General features: G+C 38.0%; 1 protein-coding gene across 1 annotated transcript in view; it reads right to left on the reverse strand.

The window, feature by feature from the left end:
• The window catches only part of ADGB (androglobin), a 91,872-nt gene that overhangs the window by 3,997 nt on the left and 65,943 nt on the right, over positions 1–21,932 (reverse strand). The window contains exons 28-32 of the mRNA XM_058170072.1: positions 19,161–19,354; positions 17,870–17,981; positions 10,947–11,131; positions 7,593–7,748; positions 1,242–1,341 (exon numbers count right to left, since the gene is read on the reverse strand). Coding sequence (XP_058026055.1) covers positions 1,242–1,341; positions 7,593–7,748; positions 10,947–11,131; positions 17,870–17,981; positions 19,161–19,354 — 747 coding nt within the window. The remainder of the gene's footprint in view (positions 1–1,241; positions 1,342–7,592; positions 7,749–10,946; positions 11,132–17,869; positions 17,982–19,160; positions 19,355–21,932) is intronic.

The raw sequence follows: 21,932 nt of genomic DNA on the forward strand, positions 1-21,932 counted from the left end.
ATATTTTCAGCAAACAAAAATCCCAGTAGCTAAAGAAATAAAAACAGAAGCCATCTACAATATACAGTGCAAGAACTGTAACGACTATGATGTAGAGCAGACAGGCAGAAGGCTAGCAGAGCACATCCACAAACACCACTTAATTGATAGAAGATACAATGAAAACTTCTTAATTTCACAATATGTGAAAAGATTTGATGATAGTTTTAATTGGGGAACTATTAGCTTCTTAGAACAAGCCAAAAAAAAAAAAAAGCAGCTAGGAAATTCCTGGACATTCAGACAAAGCAGCCATCAATAGTCACACAGAGGTAACCACATTTATGGACTGTTCAAAAGAGGCAATAAAAAACTTAAAACACATTCTCTCCAGAAGCCAACACACCGAACACACCAAAGAGGAAACGATACCGCTACCAAAACTGGCAGGGCAAGCTACTGTACATAAACAGGCAGCGAACCTCACATTCACTTGAACTGCTATTACCTCGTGAATAACAAAACACCTGCAAGCAACCAACCAAGTTCAGTGAGCACCAAGAACTCCCCAATTCAACCCTGTGCTACAGACATTCTCTTCTACTGACACTTTAGAAAGTATACCAAGTCTCAAGGCCATCCAGAAAGTGTAGATTGAAGGAGGTTATAGAGAAACGACACATTATGGAAAAAGGAGTTAATGTAGCAGATGTGAAGCCTTATACTGCTGTGACCCTGCAGAGCTTAATATCTAAAAAAAGTTTTCTTTGTATGTTGAGCACATTGTTGCTTTTTTTACCTCTGCCGATAACTGACAGGGGAAAAAAATCAGTTCAACTTTAACTTTGCCCATTTTCACAAATTCTAAATGGAAATATTGATTCCCTCACACCACTTCTAAAACATAGAACAGTTCGAAGAGACCTTGGAAAATGGAGGTCTTCTAGTCCAAACCCCTGCTCAAGCAGGAGACCCTATACCATTTCAGACCAATGGCTGTCCAGTCTCTTTTTGAAAACCTCCAGTGATGAAGCACCCATAACTTCTGAAGGCAAGCTATTCCAACTGCTCTCGCTGTTAGGAATTTTCTCCTTAGTTTTCGGTTGCTTCTCTCCCTGGTTAATTTCCACCCATTGTTTCTTGTCTTTCTAGTCTGTAGTTGAATGACATGCAACGTTCCCCTTTCTATGATTTTGAAATCTCCATGACAAAGCTTTTCTTTCACGAATGCTTAATATCATGTTTGTATTGCCCATGCATACCTGTTTCCCTTGAACCTGCAGGACTGGCATTCTCAGCCTCAGCTTCCATCTGGCTTTTTTTCATACATTCATTAATATAATGTAAGCGTTCTTGAGTAGCCTGGGAAACAGAGATTTGTTGCAGAAAATTAGAAGAACAAACCTGCATGTTCTGTTACCTACCAAGCCATTTTGACACCGAACCATTTTAATATTTACAGAATATACACTGAACAACAAATTAATTGGCATAGCTGGATAGGCCTAAAACACCTAACATAGTCATAAGTATCAGTATATCCTTGCTTTGGGAGCTTCTACAATCTACTTGGATATAGAATACATAACACCAATACAAATCTGATAAGAACTTCATAAATTTTTCAGAGAGTTTTTTTTCTCCAAAGATGTTTTTATATAATACTGTCAAAGGCATCTGCATGATTCCAATAGCCAGTCCATTGGCATGTAAAAAGGAACTGAATGACTGCCTTTTGAACTGTTCTTGCATATAGCTATGAAACATAAAATACAACACAGTAGAGCTGCGATTGGTGATTTTTGAAATTACAGAAATATACCTTCATTTTCCATGTAAAATAGGCTTTAAGACAGGAGTGTCCAAACTTGGCAACTTTAAGTCTTGTGGACTTCACATTCCAGAATTCTGGGAGTTGAAGTCCACAAGTCTTAAAGTTGCCAAGTTCGGAACTCCTACCTTAAGCAATAAGAAATAGTTTGCAAATGGGCACTTTGATCCAGTGTTTTAAATTCTGTGCCCTAGCATTAATAGGAGTAAGCATGAACTTGCTTTTCAGATTAGGGATGTGCAGCATCTGCAACTGATTTATTGACTACAAGAAAACCTTTAATTGTGATCATGACAAGTTGCTGCAAGTCCTTTAAGACCTGGGAATGCCAACACAACTGATCAACTTGATGCAGTTGCTATACACTCGACAGGAAATTACTGTGCAGACACTGATTGGTAGAAGTTAAAGAAAGGAGTACAGCTGCATTCTTTCACCTTTCTTATTCAATATGTATGCCAAAGAGATTACGAGAAGCTGGAATTTTTGAAGAATCAAATTTTTTTGAAGAATCAAAAATTGGAGTAAAGATTGGCAAAAGGGACATCAGCAGTCTTTTGATAAGCACAATTCTCCTCTCAGAAACCAAAGGTGGCCTGAAGCATCTGATTAAAAGGATTAGAAAAGAAAGCAAGAAATTTGGCCTTTACCCGAACACCAAAGACCAAGTTTATGATCATCGTGAGGAATGGAAATGTCAAAATAACAATTGATGGTGAAGAGATTGAATGTGTTAAAAGAATTCACTTTCCTGCAATAACTGGCTGAGACAGGTATACCATGAAAAACTAGACAGGAAGAAAATTGACTTGGAAAATGTGGAGAGAGCTGATCTATAGAATAGCTGAGAATCAGATGCACCTGAATGGATAGCAGCAGCAGCAGCAGCATTCTGGATCTAAAGACAAAAGATGCCTTGGAATATGGGGAGATATGCATGGAGCATCTTTCTACAATTTCTTAAGCCAAATGGGATCTTTTCCTGGATTTGCATTACAAACATTATTCTAGGAAAAGATGCAGCTGTTTTAAGGAATTGCAGACTGATGCTATGTCAATCTCTCCAAAGTACTTTTCTCTTTTGAAAATTAACACAGCCTTATTTCAGATAAAATTAAATCCAATCACCTCTCACTTCAAAATAGCTAAGAGATCATAAAGGCTGAGGGATGAATGACTTATAATGCTTGCATATTAACAGATTAACAGAGTTGTAAGGGACCTTGTAGGTCATCTAGTCCAACCCCCCACCCAAGCAGGAGACCCTACACCATTTTTGACAGATAGCAGTTCAATCTCTTCTTGAAAGCTTCCAGTGATGAAGCTCCCACAACTTCTGAAGGCAAGCTGTTCCATTGGTTGATTGCTCTCACTGGCAGAAAATTTCTCCTTATTTCCAAGTTGAATCTCTCCTTATCCAGTTTCCATCCATTATTCCTTGTCTGATGCTTTGGAAAATAGCTTGACCCCCTCCTCTCTTAGAGGGGTAGTCCCTCACATATATGAACATGTGATGAGAGGACCAACAACAAAGTTGTATTAGTTAATGTGCTCTGCCACTAGGCATGAAACTCCTTCATGTTTCATCTTAAAAATTCAAAGATGGACAGTTCTTCAAACCGATTGATAAAAAGGCAAGTAACAGAAAATAAATGTTAAGGTCAATCACTAAGCAGGAATGAAGAATGAATATGATGTGATGCATATGATGTGATGTGACAAAACCTGTCTCAATTAAAAAAATAATTATCAAAATATAACACAGTTGAGGGATCTACAATCCAGTTATTTGGGAAAGCAAAACAAAAGTTCAAATCAGACAGAGATGAAGAAGGCTTAATATACAGTCAAATTCTGACAACGTGTTCTGGTTCTTCTCTGAAATGTGATCTAATACCAACTATTCCGTCAAGTTATATAAGATGGTGAGAAGAAAATGAAAGATTTATTCTGTTGATTCTGCCAGAGGACCAGTTTCCATTCTACTTGATCAATATGAGAATGTTATAAAAAGGAAGCACTATTTTTTTCCCTTTTGTGTTGTGTTGTTTAGATTATAAACATATGAGCTGGGACTGATTTATTACTGATCTCATTACTGTGCAACTTTTCTGGCAGACTTTTCTCCCTGAAACACAATAAAAATAACATAACAAAATGTTTCATGCTGTCTCAGTATATCTAGCTTTCCAGCATCATGAAATTTGCAGGGGTGGGGAAGCAAACATTAGTTTCAGCTTGATAGGTTATATTCGGAGCATGCTAATGTATTATTTAGTAAATATTTGATTGCTTATGTTTCAAGTTCAGACAATAACTTGAATACAGAATAACAGAGTTGGAAGGGATCTTGGAGGTCTTCTAGTCCAATCCCCTGCCTAGGCAGGAAACCCTACACCACTTCAGACAAATGGTTATCCAATCTCTTCTTAAAAACATCCAGTGTTGGAGCATTCACAACTTCTGGAGGCAAGTTGTTCCACTGATGAATTGTTGCGACTGTCAGGAAATTTTCCTTAGTTCTAGGTTGGTTCTCTCCTTGATTAGTTTCCACCCATTGCTTCTTGTCCTGCCTCAGGTGCTTTGGAGAACAGCCCGACTCCCTCTTCTTTATAGCAGCCCCTGAGATATTGGAACACTGCTATCATGTCACCCCTAGTCCTTCTTTTTTTCTGCTTATGTATTTTTTATTTATGTATTTTTTATGTATTTGACATGTATTTTTTTCTGCTTATGTATATTGTTGTGACAAAATAAATAAATAAAATAAAATAAAATAAGACTAGACATACCCAGTTCCTGCAGCCATTCTTCATATGTTTTAGCCTCTAGTCCCCTAATCATCTTTGTTGCTCTTCTCTGCACTCTTTCTAGAGTCTCCACATCTTTTTTACATCGTGGCGACCAAAACTGCATGCAGTATTCCACGTGTGGCCTTACCATGACTTTTACATGACTTTCAGTTTCTTGCTCCTCCTCTGTATTTACTTGCCACTTCAAATTTTAACTATTAATTGGGAGTATCAAAACCAAGGAGGATATGAAATCACATAGCTAAAGTTGTCCAATGTAAAAAGTTGTAGCACAGATGAAGAATGAAACAACAAAGAGTCATCAGTGACAAAAAAATATGGCTTTGTAATAGATGTGTGAACCATAAACTGGCATCATATCCAATCCAGATTTTGCTGATCCTCTCCTGTTAGTCGTCTTGCCAGCAATTATGAAGTCCTTGGTCCCAAGCCAATACATAAACTGAGATTTCAATCTGGCAGGAAAGGATGAAACCTAGTCAATAAGACATCAAATGCTCCTTTGCCATGGTTGTTCTCCTAATTAGAAACTGACTATCCAGCTTCAAAGACTCTGGTTCCAGAGCATGGCAAATTCCTTATAATGCTACTTTAACTATATTGACCTATGGTGGGTCCTTGGTGCTCTCTGAGCTTGCTTATTTTCTTGCAGATATTTCATTACCCAAAATAGGTATCATCATCAGTGCTGATGTTATCTAGTTTGGGTAATAAAATGTCTGCAAGAAAACAACCAGAGAGCACCAAGGACCTCTCATTTCAAACCTGAGCTATATTCTCCTTTATTGATATTGGCCTGTATACGGTATATGCAATTGTAGCTGTGTTGAAGATATTAATCTGTTAGGATTTGGTTTACATTAGTAGCATGTGGCCAGAAATAACACAGCTTAGGTTTTGGGCTGAGTAGTTTAATTATTATTTGCTTTGCAACTGAAAATATGAGTCATTGGATGAAAGCAAACACATGGATGAATGATTCATGTCACAACATTCAGCTGCTGTGTTTGAAATGACAGCACCAGAAACAAAAATATCAATATTTTTGCCTTTAGATTATGCAACTCAAGAGTTGTTTAACAGCTAGCAGTTGAGTAATAAAAACAACTTCGGGTACATTAAACTAACACACACAATAAAGCCGTTTTTAAAGCAATTGGAAATGAGAACAAATGAGTAACTCTCAGCAGAAAACTATAAGAAGATTTTGTTTGTAATTTGAGTAGTATATTGCATTTGTAATGAGTTTGAATGTGCAGAATGTTCTCTTAAGAAGAGCTTTTCTGGACTGGACCTAAAATCTATCTGTAGAATCTTCTGCTTTCAGTGAATGCATGGACATGATCACATTTAACAAACAACATATTTTGTAGATTTAATACACATTGCTAATGAGAATAGCATCATAGGAGGTGGTAGAACTAGATGACCTTCACTCATCTTGAAACAGTTAAGCAGGGTCAGATCTATTCAATACTTAAATGGAAGATCACTAGGAAATCCTAAAGCAATAGACTTTGCTGGGAAATATATATTTTAAAAATCCTGGAAGAAGGCAGGGACAAATCACTTTCATTTGATGCCAAATATTGACATGTCTAATAGTCACTATGAGCTGATTTCAGGTGGAAGCAGACTTACTGATAACAACTCAATTAATATTTCACATTAAAATGGGTTTAAAGTAAACCACTGAATACAGCCTAATAGTGATGGAGAAAATGATGATATAATTAACAGGCTGAACATAGTATTGGAGTAAGGATTGTAAATCTAAATTAGTGAACAACAATCTTGACATAAATATAAACTTTTAAGTAGCAAGAAGTTTATCTTTTGTGTAGCACAATCTAATGTTTGTTAACTCAGACATTCCCTAATGAATTCAATGAGTTCGTTAAACTTAATACTGAATTTAAAATATTTTGCAATTTATGGCAAAATATTTTGCATTTTATTATTTTTGTGATGAAATGAATGCCTGATTCTGCAATAAAATAAAATAGGGGGAAATTAATATTTCAGTCCCGTGCACAAAGGAAAAGATAAACAACTATATTGTTGCCAACTGTGTCTGTGAAACCACCAGACAATCAGATCAATGTGAGCACATTAAAAAATCATGCAAATAATTCAGGTATATTTCTTGTTGAAATCAGCAAGCTTTATTTCAGATTTAAATGTTCTTAAGATTTAATTCTTAGGTTTCTAATTTTATGTTGATGTGCACAACTTATAACAGTTCACATAGTGACCATTCAAAGTTACAATGGCACTGAAAAAAATGACTAATGACCGTTTTTCACACTTACGTCCTTTGCAGCACGTGATCAAAATTCAGATGCTTGGCAACTGGTTAATATTTATGACAGTTGCAATGTCCCAAGGTCATGTGATCAGCTTTTGTGACCTTCTGACAAGCAAAGTCAATGGGGAAGCCAGATTCACTTAACAACAATGTTACTAACTTAACATCTGCAGTGATTCACTTAACAGCTGTGGCAAGAAAGGTCGTAAAATAGGGCCAAACTCACTTAACAAATATTTCACATAGCAACATAAATTTTGGACTCAATTGTGGTAGGAAATTGAAGACTACCCGTATTACTATAAGGTATGAAGAACCGTCTCCAAGTTGTATACAAATGTTCGTTTTCAATTATATGTAGTGATCATTACAGCTGTCAAGATCAGCCTATTGTGTCTTCCTAACTCAAAAGTCTATAGTGTAATTCAGGAGTTTCTTTATTTGAAATTTAGATTTTATTTCAGCTATCAGCACCAACAGACTTCAAAGACAGAAAAATGAGGTTATATTCGTTATTTCCCTAATCCTAAATCTTCTATGTATTTCCTGCATTTGGCACTGATAAATCATTCTTGGGAATTGTATTTTTTTTTTCAGGTAGGAATTGCTGTGCCTCAGTAGTTTTCATGTTACATATTGAATAAAAGCATGACCCTGTTACCTTGATAGCTCTCCCTGGTTCTGCAGCCTCCCAAGCTTGCTTCATAGCCTTGATCTCATCTGCTCTCTCAGTATCTTTCTTCAGATCAACTGCATCCGTCTCATTTTGCTCAACAACAAGGCGCAAAATCCAGAAGGGTTTGTTGGGATCCGACTGCTGTAAAAGAAGTACACAGACCAGAAGCAGACAGGCAGAAGTGGCTCTGTATCCACCGATTTTCAAATTCAGAATGTCTCCCAGAGAACTATTGTGATAGAATTGCATTGATAAATATAGGAAATCCTCGAGATACAACTCTAAAGAAGCCTGCCCATTAGGGTTGTAAATCAAAATTTCATAAAATGAATCAGAACCATTTTTATGACTTTTTTTACCTTGCTTGTTAAGCGAATCAACCAGGTTGTTAAATAATGAAGATTGGGCTTGTGGTTTGCTTTGGTTGTTAAGTGACTACTGCCATCATTAAATGAACCCAGAGGCTAAAGAATTTGCAGGGCTCTCCAGGTGGAGCCTCTCCGGAGGGAAAGCTACTGCCCACCCATCAGTTGTTTTGGAAAGGCCAGGTGGCCCTCCACCTCTGAAGGCCTGCAGCAACTCCAGGCAAGTGCCTGGACTTAAATTGGGGTGGGGGAATTAATTTGCAGGGCTCTAGTGAAGCCGCTGGAGGGAACCACTACTGCCCTCCCATCAGCTGTTCTACAAGCAATCTATAGTAGTACACACTAATCCTCAAAGCAAAAACAAACACAGTACACAGTAGAGTACAGTACTGTGTAAGTAGTCTTTCCAAAAACTATCTCAAACTACATGATAAGAAAGTACAGTAGAATGCAAAAGAACTTTCCAATACCAAATCTACTTTCTGAAGACACTGTCTTGTAATTCTGCAAGGAATCCCAAAGCAAATGCAAACAAATACAAAGATATATATGAAGATGACGAATGAGACTTCGTCGAAACGTCGCCAAGACACTTCCAATTTTACGTGGGAGAAAACCTGAATAACCAAAGACCTACATACAAACACCCGCGGAAACCTCAGAAAACAAATATATATATATATATATATTCATATACATATATATTCATATTCATATACATATATATGTGTGTGTGTGTGTGTGTGTGTGTGTGTGTGTGTTTGTAGGTTTTCACAGGTATATGTATGCAGGTTTTGGCATGTTCGGGTCTTTTCCCGTGTAAGATTGGAAGTAGTTAGGCAACGTTTTGATGAGATCTCACTCATCATCTTCAGGCTTTGGCTTTGTTCTTATGTGAGCAAAGTGTGGATTTTAACTGCTGTTTCTCTATAAATACTGGTGTGGGGGGTGTTTTTTGAATTGCAGGCCTAGCTGTTGCAAACTGATTGGTTGGCTGTGTTGCTACATATTGATTGGTATTCAATTCAAAAAACTCCATTAACCAATCAAAAGCAGTTTGTATTGATAAACAAGTGCAACATTATAATGAAAAAGAAACTTACAAATATAGTAGTCTAGTCCTCAAGGCTACAGCAACAAAAGCAGCAAGTGAGCCAGCAACAAGAGATTCACTCTTCTAGTCCTCTACTTGGCAGAAATGAGGAGGAAAAAAAAAAGGTAGGCCGACTGCAAAGGCTCCAATATTGATTGTTCATGTGAACAAGGGGAAAAAAACATGCCAACCATATGGGTCTCAGAAATTGCCTGTCAGAACCATGGCAAGAAAAGGTAGTCACTGAACTAAAATAGTCACCGCTTCAGGAGTGATTGAATCCTGGTCAATAACAGTAACAGAATTGGAAGGGACCTTGGAGGTCATCTAGTCCAACCCCCTGCTCATGCAGGAGACCTGTACTAGGGATTTGAACTGCTGAACTGCCGACCTTCACATGACTGTAGGCTGCAATTTTGTGGCCTTTGTAGTAAAGTGCACTTTTGGGGTGCATTCATAAGTCTGAACAATTGTTCAACGGCTGTTCGTACCTCTACCTGTATTGGCAAATGCTGTTCACTGATGTTTTTTGATAAATGCATGTCTTAACTAATACTAGCAAAAACTAGGCTAAATATGAAGTTGAGCCAGTGAACTAGGATTTAACTCTAATGAGCAAAAGACCTTCATGAAATCAAACCATGTTAAAATACAACCTGAAGGAATTCATATATTAGATGCAATTTAATGGGAAGAAGATAAGATTTGTGACCAGAAGTTAACCAGCAGCAAGATGGATGGACTGAAGTTACAGTAGTGACGAGTGCACTGTTGGAACATGTAAAGATTGAAAAATCTTCCTATGTCATCTCTGAGAATCAGCACCAACTTTTCACCCATCTCACAAAACAACATCAATGTTCAGTTTAAAAAAATCTAAGCTATGCAATCTGAATTTTAAAAACATATTTGTCAGTTTCTTATATGAATCATCAATGCAATCCTCACTTAACAATCCTAATTGGGACTGGCAAGTCTACTGCTAAATTACTGAAGCAGTCATTAAGAGAAACAACAACAGTCCCAGTTGCAGTTGTTAAATGAATCACTGGTAGTTCCTAAGCAAATCATCATGTAATCATAACATGTGACTATCTGCTGGTTTCCACATTTACTTTGCTTTTTGGAAGCTAGCTAGTGTTGTGGTCTGCCAGCAGCCTGCGGAGCTGGCAAATGAGTCAGATAGCGATGAGGCTGAGGAAGAACATGGGCCAATCCTGGAAGCTGGGGAAGACCCAGATGAGGGCTCTGCATTGGAGGCAGAGGTGGGGCCAGGGCCATTGGGGAGTGAGGTGCGGACTCCAGAGCCTCCAGAGGCTGACAATAGTAAGGCAGAGGAACAGGAGCAGCCTGCTCCCAATGCATGCATGAGAAGAGCTGCCAGAAGGCAAGAGCAGCTCAAGCAAAGAGGACGACTCGGGTAGGGCCAAGAGATGATTGACCAGCAATGGTGTTTGGGCTCTTTGCCGGAAAACAATGTTGACAGCTTTGTCTTGTTGCATTTGTTTTGTATCGGTGTCTTTTGAACTTTTGACAAGAAAGGCCTTTTTGGCAGTTTGCCTAATTGGATTAAGGTTGGTGATAGGACTGAGGAATTGTGTTGGGAGGAATTTGCTTTAATTTAGTTGGATTATGCTGAGAATGAATTAATTCTCAGCTATTTTAATAAAGTTTGTTTGTTTTTACACTGACTGAGTTTCCTACTAACTACTTGGGCCTGGGTCACAACAACTAGGAAGTAATGATGTGACTGTGTGATGCTACAGTTTCTGTTTTCCTGTCTAACTCTAATATGTGGAAGACAGGAATAGGCTAACAAGTAAACCTTAAGAAATCTGCACTTGCTTTGGACATTTACAATTTACAGTAATTTATTCTTACCTGTGGTTCTGGTCTAACAACAGTTGCTGGTTTCTCTTTAGGTGCCTTTTCTGTTTTATCAGTTGTTTTTTCCTTAGTTTTTCTAGTGGTTTTGGAAGAACCTGCAGACTTTTGACTTTCCAAATTGCTATGGATGTCTGGACTTAAGACAGATATATTCTCTTCATGTTTCTCAACAGGACGAGCTGCATATAATTTTATTCAAATGACAATTTTAAACATTCATCATTTCAAACATTTGTGCTTGAATATCTTTTTTCAGATTCATATTTGGCATAACAAAAGTATACAGAGCTATAATCAACATTAAGTGAATGTTCTTTTCATGCAGTGTGACTTCCTGTCCCTTTCCACCCAGAGCCGACCGGGGAAATGTTTAGGGTGCACAGGGTAAGATTTGAAGCAGAAGCAACTTTCTGATAAACAGACAACTTTGGAATACAGTTCCTATTCTGTGGTCTTATGCCGATGAGGTACCTATTCATATATGCAAAATACATTCCACATACATTCAAAAAATTACCCTGTTCCTCCCAAAATAAGACATCCCAATAATAAGTCCAATCGGGGCTTTTGAGTGCACACGCTAAATTAAGCCTCCCCCAGAAAATAAGCCCTCCCCGAAAATATTTAAAGGCAGAGCTGGAAATCATGTTAGTCGGCAAGAGGAGCCCCATCTTGCTCCACACGGCCCAAAATAATAAGACCTCCCCGAAAATAAGACCAAGTGCTTATTTCAGGGTTCAAAAAAAATATAAGACAGGGTCTTATCTTCAGGGAAACACGGGAACATTGAGACAAGTCTACAAAGCTAACATAAAAGTGGCAATATTCCATTCAAAATTTTTATTTAATTAATAAAATTGAGTGGAGTCAGGGACTCTTGGCTTAAAAATCCAGAAAAGGAGGCTAAAATATATCTCATATTTGGAAATAATTATTAAGAGTTATTTCTCTTTTAGCTTTATGATGTATATATTTTTTAGTTTTATGGAATCTGCTGGACACAACTGAAGCAACATAGGGAACTCTTTGAAGTTTCTGGCCTACCCTCTTTCATAAAACTGGGGGGAAATGGGTTGAGCATTTGGCCCACCACTAATTTGGAAAGAGATCGTCAATAATAGAAGTGGAGGCATATCCAAAGACTGATGACTGAAAAGATAAGTCATTTCTACACAAATTATTATATAAAACAATTTTCCATGATGATTCTGAGGCACTTAAAATAATTTTTCCTATGTATGGAAGTGAGCTTCTTGATGTTCAATGAAGCTAAAGTTTGAGAAAATGAAAATCTGCTCCATTTAGAATCTTTCTTTCAACTTTTCACTCTCCATCCAAATGGTTCATCAATGAGTGGGACAGCTCCCCACTTTGATTTGACTTCTTTTGCACTAAGCAACCTTGACAATATTTCTTGTTGATGTATTTTCTCTTAAAAGTATTCCTTTTTAAATGTGTTGTATCTCAAATGCACATTTATTGTTTGTTCAAGAATTTAGAATAGAATAGAGCTGGAAGGGAACTTGGAGGTCAAGCAGGAGATCCTATACCATTTCAAACAGGTGGATGTCCAGTCTCTTCTTAAAAACCTCCAGTGATGAAGCACCCACAATTTCTTTTTTTTTTTGTTTCAAGTTTTTTTTTTATTTTATAACATATAAAAATTCCATTTTCAGTTAAATGGTAACTTTGTTGGGTACAAATAATTTTGGGAAATAATCAAAATGTTTACAACAGTATTCATTACAACAACAACAACAACAACAACGTTTACTTAACCATTTTAACATATCTTCCTTATATCACTGATCCTTTCCATATATTTCCCTGTTTCTAGCTCCTGTTTTTGTCAGCTAGCCATTGATAAAATAGGTCCCAGGTCAAAAAGTATTCAGTTTCTTTCTTTTCCTTAATTGTAAGTGTTAGCCTAATCCGTGTCTGCACATTCTAGTATTTTTTAATCACATTTTCATCTGTTGGGGTCTCTTCACTTTTCCATTGTTGTGCAAATACAATTCTAGCTGCAGTCAGTACATGTAAGATCAAATATGCATTTCCTTTATTATACTTATCTGATAAAATACCCAACGTTGACTTTGTATATAAATATACAAATAGGATGAAGACTATTGCTAACATAGTATAAGCCGCCCTGAGTCTTCGGAGAAGGGTGGGATATAAATGCAAATTTAAAAAAATCAATATGTTGTTTACTATTTTTTCCAGCCATGCATGTATTTTTGTCCAATATTTTTTGGCTTTTAGGTATGTCCACCACATATGATAGTACGAACCAAGCACCCACAGTTTCTGAAGGCAAGCTGTTCTACTGATTGTCCTCACTGTTAGAAAGTTTCTCCTTAATTCCAGGTTGCTTCTCCTCTTGATTAGTTTCTATCCATTGCTTCTTGTTTTGCCCTCTGGTGCTTTGGAGAATAATTTGACCACCTCAAATATTGGAATACTGCTGTCATGTCACTCCTTGTCCTTCTTTTCTCTAGACTAGCTAAACCCAAATCCTGCAACTGTTCTTCGTAAGTTTTAGTCTCCAGGCCTTTGATCATCTTAGTTACTCTTCTCTGAACTTTTTCCAAAGTCTCAACAGCTTTTTTGTAGTGTGGTGACCAAAATTGGTCGCAGTATTCCAGGTGTGGAATTTTTTTTGCTCACATGACTGTGCTGCAAGCACACAAGGATAACCATATTCTGCCCATATCAAGAAACACAGATGAAGCATGGTAGAGGGGGGGGGGGAAAGCTAACTCATCCTCAAACTCTTGATGAAGAAGCTAGGATGGGAAGGGAGGCATGGGTGAAAACAGGAAGGAAGCTTTCCTTTTATAAATCCTCAAAATATCACTGGTGTTTTAAACATCATTTTTAGATTCTACTGTGATGATATTAATAGGTTTGTTCCACACTCTTTTTTTGTTCAAAGTCTACATTTGTAAACAATTTTTTTATAATGATCATTCAAAGTTCCTTCATCAAAGAAATTCCTCAAATTGGATGAAATTTAATTCTGAAGGATGATCGCAATCTATACACAAACAGGAGGAGGGATTCTTAGTCATTCTTATTCTTCTTCCAATAGTTTTACTTCAGTAAGAGTGTAATTCCCTTCTATTTTTATATGTTGATCCATCCAGAGGAATGGTTAAAATACCTAGGTACGTTCAGCTTGTAGAAAAGGTGGAGAGGGGACATGACAGCTATCTTCAATTATATGTCACACTGTAGAGAATGTTTTTTAACCTTAGCAACCTTGGACTTCAACTCTTAGAATTTCCCAGTCAGCACAATGGAAGCTCACATATCCTGAAGTTGCTACGGTTGAGGAACACTGCTGCAGAGGGTTTGGAACTCTTCTGTTCCAGAGAAAAAGAGGACTACTGGAGGATTTTAAGGCACAATTGGACAACCATTTGTTGGAAATGGTATAGAGTTTCCTGCCTAAGTAGGGGGTTAGACTAAAAGACCTCCAAGGTCGCCTTCAACTCTGTTATTCTGTTAATGAAATCAAACTTCAAGGATGTAGATACAGATTAGATATCAGAAGAACTTCTTGACAGTAAGAGCTGTCAAACAGTGGAACTGATTGGACTGATTGAATTCATACTGCATGGAGTGGTTTCTTCCCCTTCACTGGAAGTTTGCAAATAGAACTGGAAACTCATCTATTGGGAATGGTTTCATTATGCCTTGTTTTCTCTGCCTTTTGCTGGCATTGTTGGGCAATATTTTAAACTAAAATTATGTCTTCTCTTCAGCATTCATTTCCCAGCATAAATATATACGTTTTCTACTGGAATTAAACCAGGAGACAACTTCTAAAATTTATATTTTTTCTCCATTAATTTAAAAATGTCAAAAAATGATCTATGTGCTCTGTTCTAGCTAGTTAAACCAGACAATAATAGTTTACTGCAGATGGCACTGTTGCCTTATATTAGGAAATAAGAAATGTTAAGATCTGAAGCAGACATTTTATTAATGCACAATGTTCTGGAAATTACCAGTAAAGTGTATTTGGGTAGACATAACAGAATTTGTCAGTTTTAGTTTGAAACACATTCTAATTTTCCTGACAGTTTATTTCAGTTCTATTCTATATTATTTTAAGTATTCTGCAACATGAATAAGATATGCACATCACTTTCAATACCTTTATTCCCAACTATGCATATTTTCTAAAATTATCTGGCTACATTATAATGTATGTTTGTGTACATTTATCTTTAATTTTCTAGTTTATCTGCTTATAACATGCACATGTTAAAGTTGTGTGACTTGAGTTTTTTTTTCTAAACTTATTTGCTCTTTCTTAATATAGTCACTTTGTGATCTAACATCATTCATTCTGCCTTAGAAACCAATGTATTTCCTTTATGCTGATCTCTCACATTTGTATTCAATCCATTTTCATTCAGCATTCATTCATCTCTTTTTGTTTTCATCATACACATTTAGATATCCCATTCTAGTTGCCCTAAATTTATTTTTATGTTCCTCTTAAGATAATTATTTTGTATAACAATACACACAAAAGTGCTGGAAGTCTATTGTTTATCAGTCTTCATCTATTTTGGGTGGGGAATGCTTCCACAAAACAGCCATTTGTTTGGTGCTGTATTTGATTTATTCTATGCAAGATATCCTTTTCTCCATGCTTTGTAGAAAATATTTCTCTTCTTTTTTGTAGCAATTATTTTCTTGTTTGCATTTCCCTGCAATCCACAGCCTCTTTCATTTCATCATTTCCTCAAGCCTCTTTTTTTCCTATTTGCCATTCGCATAATTCATTTCACACTATCCCAAGCACCTTATGCACCCTCTTTTCTTCTTTCTACTTAATATTTCTTTAGTTGAGAGATTAATTTATATTTTAGTATGATCTTGATCAGGACTTGTGCTTTTACTCCTTTCCTTTTCTTCCATGCTCATTTTCCTTGCAAATCCACTCTTAACACTATCATAAACTGACTCACATACATTTATAAAATCTGGTCATTCCAAGAATGGATGCTTTAATTTTGCTCCCTCATTTAAGAGGTGAATGAAGAGGGATAGTATTTTTTCAGAACTTCCATCACTTTGGAGTTTTTGATTTTTATTACGACTGGATGATAGAATATTATTTGTAGTCATTTCAAGTGGTTTGTTCCTTTTATTGTTATTTATGGTTAGCTGTGTTTTTGTTACTTTTACATAAACTATTGAGAGTCACACAAAAAGGTCATGATTTATTGGAAATAAATGAAATAATAAAGCTTATTAAGAGTTAGTTTTAACCAGGGATGAAATCTAATTTTCTTTGCTACCGGTTCTGTGGGCGTGGCTTGGTGGACGTGGCTTGGTGATCATGTGACTGGGTGGGTGTGGCCAACTTGTAAAATGTGGTGAAACTCATTTAATAATGCTCTTGCTTAGCAACTAAAATTTGGGGCACAATTGTGGTCATAAGCTGTTGTGTCCTCCCTCGCCTCTGTCTGAGTGATGGTTTAATTAGCCGGCACTATCAGTTCTGGCAGCAGAATAGCCGGCGTCTGCCAAGAGCATCCGTTATCTTCCACGACGCTGGTGAGTCATCCAAAAACAAACTTCAGCTCTTAATCAGTGGATTTGCCTGTTACAAAGAGACACAGCAGCTCTCGCTGTCTTTTATATCCTGTGGGGTGTGGCTCCATGACTCAGCACTTCCTGAGCCTGCCCCACCCTTGCTTCTTTTGTTCCCTCCTCCACCTGGCCTGCTTCTGGCTCCTAGAGCTGAGCCAGGGAAGCCGGTGCTCCTGAGGTAAGTCCTGACGGCCCTTCCCCCTCACTGTCCAAGTCACTTTTGGCAGCAGGCCCAGCTCGGGGGGCACAGACACAACATAAGCTTGCTTGCTTTCCTTCCTTCCTTCCTTCCTTCCTTCCTTCCTTCCTTCCTTCCTTCCTTCCTTCCTTCCTTCCTTCCTTCCTTCCTTCCTTCCTTCCTTCTCGTCTCTCTCTCTCCCTTCCTCTTTCTTTCTCTTTCTCTCTCTCTTTCTCTCTCTCTCCCTTCCTCTTTCTTTCTCTTTCTCTCTCTCTTTCTCTCTCTCTCACACACACACACATGCAAACACACACATACACAGACACACACACCCCTTGTCTGGGCACATAGACAGAGCCCTTCCCGGGGAGTTTTCCTGCCCAGACGCTCCTGGCAGCAGCAACAGTGGCAGTGGCGGTGGCAGCAGAGCTTGCCTGGGCTCTCCTGCCATCCCAGAACTGGGAATTTTCCCACGTGGATGCTCCCGGCAGCAGCGGTGGTGGCAGGGGCGGCAGCAGAGCTTGCCTGGGCTTTCCCACCATCCCCAAACTGCGCTGCACCAGGGAGTTTTCCTGTGTCGCCACAGTGCCGATGGCGGCGGCAGAGCACACCCTGCCCTTCAGGGACCTGAAGGTGGGTGGCCCAGCCCAGAAGCAGCGCGTTCTCCATCATGGGCTGGATGCGGGGGTGGGTGGGTGGGAGGCAAGCGGGTGGCAGTCAGCCAAAGGCCCCGTGATAGCCAAGCACAAAAGCCGAGCGCACCATGCCCAAAAGGTGAGCGAGCCTTGCCAGATCCCCCCAAGGCTGAGCACAGTGGGTCTCCCTCCCTTCCCCCACTGCCAGCATTGGCTTACCTTCTAGATCCTCTCCCTACAGCCCTGCCATGCTTTCCTCAGTTTCCTGCCTTCCACATGGCCTTCTGCTTGCCTGCCTTCACACATGGCTGCAGGCCGCAGACTGGTTCGGGGGTGTGGCCAGCCAGAGGTTGCTACCAGTTCTCCGAACCAGTCCCAATCTCTGCTACCTACTCGCCCAATCCGATCCGATCTGGTAGCATTTCACCCCTGGTTTTAACACAATGACCCTTGTACTCAAGACAGAATAAATACCAAAGGTGACTTACCTTTGATTTCATTTTTTTCTAACTCTTTTAGAGCCTGAACAAATACAATTTGACTTTCAGTAAGTGGCCAACTATTATATAACACGGAAGCTTGTATGATATATTTGTGGGTCTGTAAAATTGAAAAACAATATATTACTATTTCATATATAAAGTTATTGGTTTAAATCAATAACATCCTCCTTGACTGCTATCTTAAACCATTACAGTAGCTTCAGAAAATGGAAAGAAAGAACAACTAAAATGTTTGATGAATTTGACTATGATACCATGTTTCCCTGAAAATAAGACCCTAGTCTTATATTTTTTGGAACCCCGAAATAAGCACTTGGCCTTATTTTCAGGGATTTCTTATTATTTTGAGGTGTGTGGAACAAGATGGGGCTCCTTTTGCCATCTTACCGGATTTCCAGCTCTGCATTTAAATATTTTCAGGGAGGGCTTATTTTCGGGGGGAGGCTTATTTTAGCGCATGTGCTCAAAAGCCTGCTTATTATAAGGGGATGTTTTATTTTTGGGGAAACAGGGTAGTTATATAAAAACAACATATCTGTCAGTAGTAACTTCTAGCTTCATTTAAATTTCATTTGAATTTGCTATTCTTTAAGGTTAATATTATTTTGGTTAGTTCAACTGTATATCATCATAGTTCACTGTAAAACCTCTATGCTAAGATATAAGCAATGAGAAATCTAGGCTATAACATAAAAATAAAGAAAAAAATCCATGGTAATTGAACTATAATATCTTAGCAAAAAGCCAAAATCAATAATATTAAATCTCATAAATTGTTAATTTAATAACCATACTAGAATCACAAACATCAATATCTTAATTACACAGAACATGGCATTTTGTTAAAGTTCAGTCTTTATTGCTTTTCAGATAAAACATTTTGATAACACCCATAATTTAATATACATTCCTGCATTTGAATAATTTCTGAAAATAAACCTTTTTTTGCAGATCATGTGGAAATGAAACCAGATGACATTACTAAAATAACCAAAAAGATTTAGCCATTCCTTGGGAAAAGAGAAAGAGCTTGGAAGGATCAAAACGGAGGTATAGTTGTAAAGCTGTGTGCAAAATTCATGCATGGAAATCAGGGTCGTTTTCTTTGTAGCGAAATTTTACCATGCTTGTGAGAAAATCTCATGGCACCAAGTTTTACAAAATGCCGAGTCATCTTAAAACTTGGTGAAATGACACATAATAACAAATTTGGGATCGGATGTTTATTCCCCCATGAAAGAATTTAAGGTTCTAAATATCCATTCATATCTTTCACCTGTTGAAGCAAATTCTCATCAATGGTAGGAAGAGCGGGAATGTCTTCTTCTGTTGAAACTGAGCCTTCCTGTGATACCTTAGCCGAAGATTTAACGTTCTTCTGAGCTGTTACTGTACCTTTTTTCTTAGGGGCTACAACTTCAGCTTCTTTTTTGGGTGTGCTTTGAACTACACCACCTTTACTTGCTGTTGCTGAGAAAGGAAGAATAATTTTAAAGGATTCAAACAAGTATCATTTTTAAATAATATTTTATCATATATATTGTATAAACATCTTTTTGTTACTGATCTGTTGGTTGATCCCGTTTATCATTTACATTTACACATGTCATCACAAACGTTCCCAAAAAGCCTTATACAGCATGGCCAAACATTAGCGAAGTATATTAAAAGTATTTTTGAAAGTTAAAATTCCTTTAGTGTGAAAATATTTTAAAATCTTAACTTGGAATTTTAAAATATATACCAAAATATATGATGTGTAAAAGTTCTACCAGTAGAAATAACTAGTTGTTTCTGATGGAGTCTAGACTATTAGATACCAAAATAAAAACAAAGAATACAAAAATATGTAGACCAGAGAGAACTCCATCTACATCCCAATTAAAAGATATAATCAAAAATCAAGGAACATCTTCCTTAGTAAACATCTGATAAGCAACAAGCAGCACCAGGAACAATCAAGGAAGAAACAATACTCAAATCAAATAATCTTCAAGAAAAACTTCCAACCAAGACTGGCAGGAAAGCAACTATACACAAACAACTAACAAATTCCACTTCTTCAATTACCTATTCTGGTAGTGAAACATCTGCAGAAAAACAACCAAGCTCAGAGAACACCAAGTACATAATTAAGACTAATATTGCTGGCAATAACTCCATAGTAAATTCTTAAAGGCCTTCCAGAAGAACTAGATTTTTACCAGTTTCCAGAAGACCATGAAAATGAAGTTCATTCTCACCTCAGCAAGGAAACCCTCACAGAGAACAGATCCTTTTGCTGCACGTCCTGGTATTTGGAGATCCTTAGCAGATGCTCTTGGTCATCTTGATCAGGTGGCCAAACTCCATCTGGGAGAATGAACTTCTTAAATGCTCAAGGACTGAACCATATAGGATTTTAAAGCAATTGAATTCTTCATTGTACTCAGTAACATACTAGTAACCATGCAAACTCCTGCAGTAATGATGTAATAATGTAGCACCACCACTGGCCAGTGAGCACATGAACTCTTGCATTTTGGATCAGAAGTTTCTGGTTGGTACTCAAAAGCATTCCTGTGTCGTGTGAAATATAGTTATCTAACTGGGAGATGGTAAGAACACAAGCAACTATTCTCAATACCTCATGTACCAGCTAAGGCTGCAGCTGGTGCACTAGATTAAAGCCCACATGGCCTTGACTTCCATCTGCTTTTCTGATAGAAGTTCTGAGTCCATGACATATTTATTTATTCAATTTAGATTGCAAGCCTGTTCTCTCTGGGGATGAACAATTCAATTCAAGAGGCAAAGTTAGTCCTGGCTTTTAAATTAACAGCAGTTTTGTTTTTGGTTGAGCCTTGCTTCTGTTTCTCCCCACTCAAATTCTGATAGCTCCTAGGCACTGAGTTAGAATTTCTATCACATCTTGAAGTGGGCCTGGGGTGGGTGGAGTTACCCAGCATATTGATGGCACCTCATCCTGAATCAGCAGAAATCTTCTCAGAGTGGTTTAATGTAGATGCTAAACACAATAGAAGGACTGAACTCTGAGGTAACCCTCTAACAGAGTGCCCGAAGGCTTGACCTCTCCTTGTCCTGTCATCACTGATGAGACCTACCTGCCTGCCTCAGCAACAGGCTCTAAAACCAGTAGTCTAGAAGGATACCATAAGTACTGAAGATCGCAGGAGGTTTATGTAATGGCATGTGGAAATGACCTTGGGAGACAGGAGAAAGAGCTGCAGCCTAGGCAATAGTCTGATAAACAAAGTTTGAGTCCAAAGGAAAAAAGGGTGGCAAATAGCATCACCATAGTACACAAACCAACCAAAGTCCTTCAAAACATCCTAAATAAACCAAAAGACCTGCAGCCCCAGAAAAATAAACAGGAGACATCTACAGCATACAGTATAAGGACTAGAACAGACATGATGTAGGATAAACAGGAAGAAGACTAGCAGAGCACATCCGTGAACACCAACCAGCAATCAGAAGACATGAAAACTCTTTCATTTCCAACACATGGACAGACCATAATTATAAGTTTAAATTATTATTGGGAAACTGTGAGCATCCTAGACCAAGCCACGACTAAAAACACTAGAGTATTCCTGGAACTCAGACAAATCAGCCATCAACAAACATACAAAGATAAACAACATCTACATACCATGCAACAGAGACAATCAGAAAGCCAAAACGGAAACAAAAGGCCAAAACATCTTGCCAGCAATCAACACACAGCTAAGCAAAGAAAGACCAACTGTGAGCTAAACCAGGGGTCTCTGACCTTAGTCCCTTTAAGACTTGTGGACTTCAACTCCCAGAGTCCCTCAGCCAGCAAAGCTGGCTGAAGAACTCTGGGAGTTGAAGTTCACAAGTCTTAAAGGGACCAAGGTCGGAGACCCCTGAGCTAAACAATACTAGACCAAGAAGAACTTAACAATATCGCTAGTCAAGGAATTATCAAGTCAGACAAACAAGCTGACAGTAAACAATAGCCTAATCAAGGAACCACAAGAACACTCCCACCAACACTGTCAGGGCAAGCCTCTAGTATATA

Source organism: Ahaetulla prasina, chromosome 1, assembly GCF_028640845.1.
Source record: "Ahaetulla prasina isolate Xishuangbanna chromosome 1, ASM2864084v1, whole genome shotgun sequence".
NCBI lineage: Eukaryota > Metazoa > Chordata > Lepidosauria > Squamata > Colubridae > Ahaetulla > Ahaetulla prasina.